This window comes from Henckelia pumila, unplaced genomic scaffold (assembly GCF_033568475.1).
Source record: "Henckelia pumila isolate YLH828 unplaced genomic scaffold, ASM3356847v2 CTG_461:::fragment_3, whole genome shotgun sequence".
NCBI lineage: Eukaryota > Viridiplantae > Streptophyta > Magnoliopsida > Lamiales > Gesneriaceae > Henckelia > Henckelia pumila.
This window is the reverse complement of record NW_027331831.1, coordinates 1,293,392-1,302,368: the sequence shown is the minus strand read 5'-3', so window position 1 is coordinate 1,302,368 and position 8,977 is coordinate 1,293,392. Positions and strand designations below refer to the sequence as shown.

The 8,977-nt window shown below is 35.8% G+C and overlaps 1 protein-coding gene across 1 annotated transcript; it reads right to left on the bottom strand.

Moving 5' to 3' along the window:
* Nucleotides 1–3,014: 3,014 nt before the first annotated feature.
* On the bottom strand, nt 3,015–6,384 carry LOC140871452 (uncharacterized). Its single transcript, XM_073273974.1, has 7 exons — nt 6,177–6,384; nt 5,357–5,847; nt 4,922–5,260; nt 3,904–4,348; nt 3,614–3,759; nt 3,478–3,515; nt 3,015–3,165 (listed from the first exon to the last, which is right to left on the bottom strand). The coding sequence occupies exons 1-7, from the start codon at nt 6,382–6,384 to the stop codon at nt 3,015–3,017; spliced, it is 1,818 nt and encodes a 605-aa protein (XP_073130075.1).
* Nucleotides 6,385–8,977: the final 2,593 nt, after the last annotated feature.

Below are 8,977 nucleotides of genomic sequence, written 5' to 3'. Positions count from 1 at the left end.
CGGTGTGGCCTATGTTAAAAATATTAAGAAAAATCAAAAGTTGGTAGTGTTTGGAAAAAAAAAATGTGAAAATCTAAAAATCAAAATTGGGTAGTGTTTGATAAATAAATGATTAGAATAATTTTAACACTGACTTTTTTTTATTAGAATCTCTTTTTGGAGAATCATAGGCCCCGTTTGGTTTCAAAAGTCAAGTCAAAAAGCACTTTTTTAAGTGTTTTTTAGTTAAAAAGGTGTTTGGTTGACCAAAAAAGTGCTTAAATAAGCATTTTTTAAGTCAAAATTAGAGCTTTTTTAAAACTCAAAAATTGTAGCGTTTAAAAGCACTTATTTTAAAATATCACTACAAAATCCAAACGGGCTCATAATCACCATATGATTAGCTTTTCGATTTTAATTAAGTTAAGCATAAACTAACACATAATTGCATAAGCTAGCACATAATTTAAGGTTAAGAAACACGTGATTTTTTTACGCCAAAATCTAACAATCACATTTTTTTTAGTGATTGCAAAGACTCCAAAACCTGTCCAAAAGATGTGCCGGTTAAATTTTCCGAACAAGCGTCTTCTTTCTCTCATACTCCAACAATCGTCTGCGCAAACTCAATCTCTGCAACAACAGTAAAAGAACAACTACCGCGTTCCTGCGATCCTTTCACCAAGGTTTATCCTATCTCTATCTTTATTTGTTGAAGATTCCTTTTATTGCTTTAGGGTGTTTTGAAGCATCTTAAATGCCGCCGCCGTGGTCTGGTATCGATTTCACACACATATATATGTATGGATGGGTAATGGGCGAATATGTTTTCATTGAAGTTCGTATGAAAATTTCCGTGGTTATTGAATGGATATTTGAATATTGAACTGATATTAGTTTTTTGAAAACAATTTGATAGTAAACGATTAAAAAGAATTCAATTGCTCTGGGGTTCTGAATGGTAAAAAAAAATCATCAGTTTTCGCAGTTCCGAAATCAACTTTTGAACACTAAATTAAATCAATTCTCCTTGCATAATAATACAAGCAGAATGTACAAATAGTGGGATTTTTTAAATAACAAACACTTGAATTTTGAATTGACTATTTTTGCATAGTTCATAGTTTTATATATCAATAGTAGATATTTATCTTTATTGGGTAGAGCATAGAAGATCTTGAATTTATTGGAACTTTTGACAAAAAAATCAAATTAGATTGCAAGAGATTTTTTCATCATTTAATTCCATATAACTTTTCTGCGATTTAATTCATTGTTTGCAGAACATAGAAGATCTTGAATATTTTTTACAAGAAGATTTAAATAATGTTATCCTATGTTATTGTATGCTATTTTTTATTTACAATTTTGTACTCCAAATATATTGTTTTCCCCACACTTATCCTATTTACAGTGATTTTATACTAGGTTAAAGCCCACTAGTACGAGAATAATCACGAGATACAATGTTCATCATATTGTTTTAAATTGTCATATTTGTTATTTTTTTCAGGTAATGGAAGAAAATAACAATGATGGTCAGCTATTCATTCCTAAAGTGGTAGACGATCGAAAGTCAAAAATTGGGATGAAATTCGCATAATTAGAGGATGTATTTTCGTTCTATAACCAATATACACGAGAAGCCGGATTTAGTATCAGAATAAGCAACAGTAAGAAAATTAAGATGACAAATGAAGTTGTCTGGAAAAAATTTATATATTTTAAACAAGGGCATACAGATGAAAACCGGTGTAATAAACTAGCAAAATGTGATCGATCGAAAAAGAAAAGAGCTCGTGGCGAAGTTAGAATGGGATGTAAATCAAAGATTTCAATTGTCAAAGACAAACTCGTTCCTATTGGGTTGTGAGTACTTCCATGGAAATGCCATAATCATGCACTCTCAACTCCTTCAAAGATGCATTTGTTGGTCTCAGCGGCATCACGAGATAGAAAATATTGAAATTGAAGAATAAAAATAGACACCAAGATTTACGTGGAAAATCTCTAAAAATTATTAGGGTAAAAAACCACAGGCAAGATCAAAAGATTTCACTATAATATTTGAAGAATTACAACCTCTCTCTGTGTTTCCAAAGAGACACTCACTCTCTTAATACAGGAGAAAACTTATCTCACAAATATATATAGAAATAAATAGGAAAGAAGGAAACTCAAGCAGAAGAAGAAACTCGAGGATGGGATGCCACAAAGAATCGAGGAATGCATCTATTTATAGATGCCAATCACTGCCTGAACCCTCGGTGGAACATGAAAATTTGCAAATTCAAATATGAATTTGCTTTTGTTCTGTCAAAGTTTGTGGCTCAAAAATGAGCATTTGTCCGCATGAAATAATCAATTCATTTCAATTTGCCACTTGCTGCAATTTGCCTTCCACCTCATTTGAATTTTCTCCCGACATTCTCCCACTTGGGGATATGATTGAAAATCAAACACATCTCCACTTATCCTTCCAATCTTGCCATTTCCGCTGCTTACGTTTCTGCTAGGCCACTTGAGGATCTACACCACTCAAACTTATCCGTGTTCACTGGCTTGGTCAGAAAATCAGATACGTTATCCTTCGTATGGATCTTCTGCATATACACACTTCTTTCCACTACTACTTTTCGTACGAAATGAAATTGAACTCCATTATGTTTAGCCCTGGAATGAAAGGCTGGATTTCATGCAATGTGCAAGGCACTTTGACTGTCACAAAACAGAGGCATCTTTTCTTGTTTGTGCCCAAGATCCTCCAATAACCTTTTAATCTATATTGCATCCTCGCAAGCTTGTGTAGCTGTCATGTATTCTGCATCCGTTGTAGATAATTCCACAACTGTTTGCAGTTTTGAAACTCAGCTTACTGCACCTCCTACAATTATAAACACATAACCAGTAGTAAATTTTTTTTTTTATCTGGATCACTTGCATAATTTGAATCCACATAGCCCTCGAGTATAAAATCTGATCCTCCAAAACCTAATGCAGCATCCGAGGTACCCTTAATATATCTAAGGATCCTCTTAACCGTGCTCCAATGCTTTTGTCCAGGATTCACCATATACCGAATGACTACTCCCACTGCTTGCGCAATGTCTGGTCTTGTACAGATCATAGCGAACATTAAACTTCCCACTACTGATGCAAACGGTACTCGAGACATCTGCATCCTCTCTGCTTCACTGTTAGGACACATCTCAGAAGATAACTTGAAGTTAATAGGAAGAGGGGTATAAATTGGATTACTATCTTGCATGTTGAAGCACTGCAAGACTTTCTTCAAATAATTTTTTTGGGAAAGCCAAATCTTCCTATTATTTTTGTCTCGGTGAACTTGCATCCCTAGAATCTTGTTTGTTGGTCCTAAGTCCTTCATATCAAATTTTCTAGCCAACTGTGCCTTCAATTCTTGGACACGATCTTTGTTGGGTCCTGCTACCAACATGTCGTCCACATACAACAACAAAATGATATAATCATCATTACCTGACCTCTTGAAATACGTACAAGGGTCTCACATTAGTCTGTTGTACCCAAGGCTCATGATATAGGAATCAAATCTCTTGTACCAACACCTCAGCGCATGTTTGAGACCGTACAGAGATTTGTTCAACCTGCAAACCAAGTTCTCTTTGCCTTTTTTTGCAAAATCTTCTGGCTGGAGCATATAGATTTCTTCTTCAAGATCGCCATGAAGAAATGTCGTTTTCACATATAGTTGTTCTAGATATAGTTTAAACACCGCACACATTGCCAATACTACTCTGACTGTTGAAAGTCGAACCACAGGAGAAAATATCTCATTGAAGTCAATGTATTCTTTCTGAGCATACCCTTTGACAACCAATCTCGCACCATACCTCTCCACTTGGTTATTTTCATCACGCTTGATATTATAGACTCATCTGTTACCGATAGCTTTTCTTCCTCGTGGTAGTGTAACAAGATCCCAAGTTTTGTTCATGTCCAATGCTTCAAATTTTTCCTGCATCGCTGTCATCCATAGGGATACATCCGAGCTTTGAATAGCCTCAAGGAAACTCGATGGCTCACCATCTTCTGTTAATAGACAATATGCAATGTTGCTTTTAGTGACATAATTTGAAAGCCAACCTGGTGGTCTTCTCTCTCGAGTTGACTGTCTCACTTTGGAAACCTCTGACTCAACTGGTTCTTGTACCTCGTGCTCCGGTACTGCTTCATAAGAAACATGATCTTCGTCTGTCTTATTTTCCACCTGAATGATAGTAGTTTCTGAATTCAGTGTGCCTTTGTCTTCCTTCACTTTATCTTCCTCAAAGATAACATCTCTGTTGATGATAAGCTTATGAACAGTGGGATACCACAAGAGAAACTCCTTTACTCCATCAGCATAGCACAAGAAGATACAATTTTTGGATTTGGAATCCAACTTCGATCTTTATTGTTCATTGTACTTGACGTATACCGGACTTCCAAATGTATGTAACCGAGAATAATCAGCTGGCTTGCCAGTCCACACCTCCATCAGAGTCTTCAAATCAATCTCCACTGAAGGAACATTATTGATTATGTAAGAAGTGATTTTGACTGCTTCTGCCCAAAATGACTTGGCTAGACCCGCAGTACTCAACATGGCCCTTGTTCTGTCCAACAAAGTTATGTTCATCCGCTCTGCCACACCATTTTGTTGAGGCATGTAAGCCATTGTGAACTGCCTTTTGATGCCCTCGTGTTGGAAAAATGCATCAAATTCATCACTGGTATATTCTCCTCCATTGTCAGTCCTCAAACACTTGATTTTCTTGTCAGAATCAAGTTCAACTCGCGCTTTTAAAACTTTGAAGACTTCAAAGACATCTGAATTCTTCTTGATTGGATACACCAAACATCTCCTAGAGAAATCATCAATAAACGAGACAAAATATCTCGCTCCTCCTAGGGATACTACCGGTTCTTGCCAAACATCAGAATGAATTAGCTCCAATATTCCTTTGCTCTTGGCAATAGATGTGCCAAACTTTAATCTGGGTTGTTTACTGGTAACACAATGCTCACAAAAGGGTAGAGTCACTTTTGTAAGCCCCGGCAACAGCTTCCGTTCTGAAAGAATCTTCATTCCTAATTCTGACATATGCCCAAGCTTTCTATGCCACAACACTGTTGATTCTTCTCCCGAACCAACTAATGCAACAACTAGTTCCGCCTCTTTGTGTGTTTCTCCCATCAGTACATACAGATTTGCAACAATATTGTCCGCCTTCATAACCACAAGCGCGCCTTTCACAATCTTCATGATCTCATTCTCGACACGAGTTTTGCACCCAATATCATCCAATTTCCCCAAAGACAAAAGATTCTTTGTCAGACCCTTCACATGTCGTACCTCCTGTATGGTACGAATAGTACCATCAAACATTTTAATTTTGATGGTACCGACCCCAGCGATTTCCAAGGCATGATCATTTCCCATTAATACAGATCCTCCTGAGACTGGTTCATAATAATTGAACCATTTTCTCCTTGACGTCATGTGCCACGTCGGTCCTGAATCCATAATCCATGCATCAGAAAATATATGTCTGCCTTCCGCAACTGTTGCTGCTTCGCTGCATAATATTTCTCCATCGCCTAAAGTACTGGCCACATTTCCTTGATATCCCTTTTCGATGCTCTTTGTACACTCTCTCTTGAAGTGCCCTTTACCGCTACATTTAAAGCAGTAAATATTCTTATTCTTACTTCTTGACTTGGATCTACCATATCTATGGCTCTCACTGGAGTCATGCTCTGTCAATCTTACTCTTGTCATCGGCAAAGCCTCTTCTTGCTTCAAAGTTGCCAACCTGTCATCCTTGTTTTTGCGACGACTCTTTTCTCCAAGACCGCAGTTAAAATGTCGTCAAAATTTAAATTATCCGAAAGAACATTGTTGGTAATATTGATGATGAGATGATCGTATAAATCTGGTAGACTCTAAAGTAGAAGCTCCGCACGTTCTTTTTCCTCTATTTTATGCCCCATAGAGTTGAGCCGGAAAAATAGAGTATTCAATATGTTGATATGGTCGGTCATCTATAAGGATTCCGCCATCTGAAAAGTATAAAGCTTTCTCTTTAGGAAAATTTTGTTATGTAGTGACTTGAACTCGTACAATTTTTCCAGAGTATCCCAAATAACTTTTGTACTTTTGATTTTGGAGATACTTGACAGTACTTCATCCGCTATAGCCAAGTGCAAATTGGAAACAACATTGTGATTCATCTCATTCCAGATTTGATCATCTGTGATCTCCGTCGGTCTATCTCCAATAGCTTCCAAGCAACGCTCCTTTGCTAGAATTTCTTGCACCTTCAATTTCCATAGCAAAAAATTTCTCCCATTGAACTTTTCTATCTCATATTTTGCCTTCATCTTGACTACAAGAATCCCGCCTTATAAAATCTTCAAAAATATTTTTTGATGTGGAAGATCAGTCAAAGCTGCAACCACAGAGCATACTCGGAATTTTAAGAACTTTTATGCCAAGATTTTGATACCACTTGTTGGTCCCAGGTGCGGCATCACAAGATATAAAATATTGAAATTGAAGAATAAAATAGACACCAAGATTTACGTGAAAAAAACCCTAAAAATTATTATGGTAAAAAACCACGGGCAAGATCAAAAGATTCCACTATAATATTTGGAGAATTACAACCTCTTTCTGTGTTTCCAAAGAGACACTCACTCTTTTAATAGAGGAAAAAACTTATCTCACAAATATATATAGAAATAAATAGGAAAGAAGAAAACTCAAGCAGAAAAAGAAACTCGAGGATGGGATGCCTAAAAGAATCGAGGAATGCATCTATTTATAGATGTCGATCACTGTCTGAACCCTATGTGGAACATGAAAATATGCAAATTCAAATATGAATTTGCTTTTGTGCTGTCAAAGTTTGTGGCTTATAAATGAGCATTTGTCCGCATGAAATAATCAATTCATTTCAATTTGCCACTTGCTGCCATTTTCCCTCCACCTCATTTGACTTTTCTCCCGACAGCATTTGCTACGCTCGCATCGTAATATTTTGGCATCAAAGAAATCATTGAATCTACAGTTTTCAGAAGCCAATGTGCAAAATTTTCAACAAATGTGACTATTAGAGATAGAGTATGGAGGGCCTGAGCATGTAGATTGTACATAAACATATATTAGAAATTTTGAGAAAAAAAATTAAGGGATGAAAAAAAGGGTATCGATGCCGAAACACTAATCGAGTTCTTTTCATCTGAGAAAGACAAGAGTTCAATCTTTTTCTTTGATTATGATATTGATTCAGATAATAGATTTATCAGGTGTTTTTTGGCGGATCCTGTATCAAGGAGGGAAAAAAGTGTATTTGGTGATGTAATGGTGTTTGATACAACTTACAACATCAACAAATATGGTATGATTTTCGCATCGTTTTTAGGAGTTAATTGTTGCGTGATTTTCGCTCGCAAGTGTACAGTGTCAAATTATAATATAAAAATTAAGTCCAAGTAAATCCCGCATAAAATGAATAAAATGATATTATATTAAATAATTTCAACTAATAAAATCTTAATCCTATGTAGAGCTATGATGATGGTTTGAGTTTAAATAACTAAAATTTGCAATAAATAAAATTAATTAACGATGAGTTCACAAGACGGAAATTCAATAAGAGATGAATTCTAGAGGTTCGATTTCACTTGACTATCCACCATTTTAATTTTTAAAGAAATCTATATCATAAGTTCTTCTAGTTTACTAACCAAGAATTATCAATATTTTCTACTCCCTTTCTCAAGTGACAAGTAGAAATTTGTATCTAATATCAAACTCAATATTTCTATCAAAGTTTAGATATCAAATTTGGTAAACAGCACAATAATTCTTACAATGGCTTCAATGGAGTTATAGGTCTCTCGAACTCTATAAACACCAACGATGTATTTTCCTACGGTCATATTCAAAATCGCCTCTCTCGAGTGCTAAATTTCAAATAAATATAACAATTCAACTAGTGATCAGTTAATTGAACACAATCAATTCAGGAAAACATAAATAAATCAGATGAAGGATTCTAATATATCAATCAAAATATAAAAAAACATGGTTTCAAGTCAAGCTACGTCGTTCCTCTAGACAAAAAAATTAGTTCATAACAAAAATAAAAATCAAGCAATGCATGTTCTTGAACATCATTCAAAAATTAGGAGAAAGAACGAAATAAAATGAAGGTAGATGATGCTTCTTCGTTTTCGAAAATCGCTTCGTCTGTCTTCATGCCAAGAATGCTTCTTCTCCCTTTTTCTTGATCTCTAGCCGTCCAAAACTGATGCAAACCCTCGATTCCCCTCAAATAAGCCAAGAAATCTCCTTAAAAATTCGATTATAAAAGTTTCCATATTTTTTACAATGTAGCGCTGGAGCACTTAAGTTTTGACTTTTATTTTTCACAGAAAAACGTCTAGCGCTTGAAAGCTTCAAAAGTGGCGCTAGGGCACTTGAACATGAATTTACGAGCGCTGGAGCGCTGAAAAACTGGTGCTGGGGCGCTGAAGTTTCGAATAAAATCCTTTTTCTGAGCTACAGAGAAGCGCTAGAGCGCTCAAAATGAGGCGCTGGCGCGCTAGTCTTCTTGTCCAACGATCAGAATTCTTGCAAAAAATCATATCTAGAGTTCTAGCCGTTGGATCGGGCTGAAATTAGGACATCAGCTTTAAAACATCCAAACTTCATTTTGAATGATGGAGATCGGATTTGGATCTCTCTAGCATCTCCAATAATTTTTGGACACTTGTTGCTTCGTAATTCCTTCATGCACCTCTTTTCGTGCTCTGACTTTGATATTTGCACTTTTTTCCGCTTCGATCTTAACTCCTTCTCCTTATTTCATCTATTTCAATTCTTTTACATACCAAAAATTGATTGTTACCTAAATTCCTACAAACGTCACAAACAAACACAGACACGCATAATATCGCTCGATATATA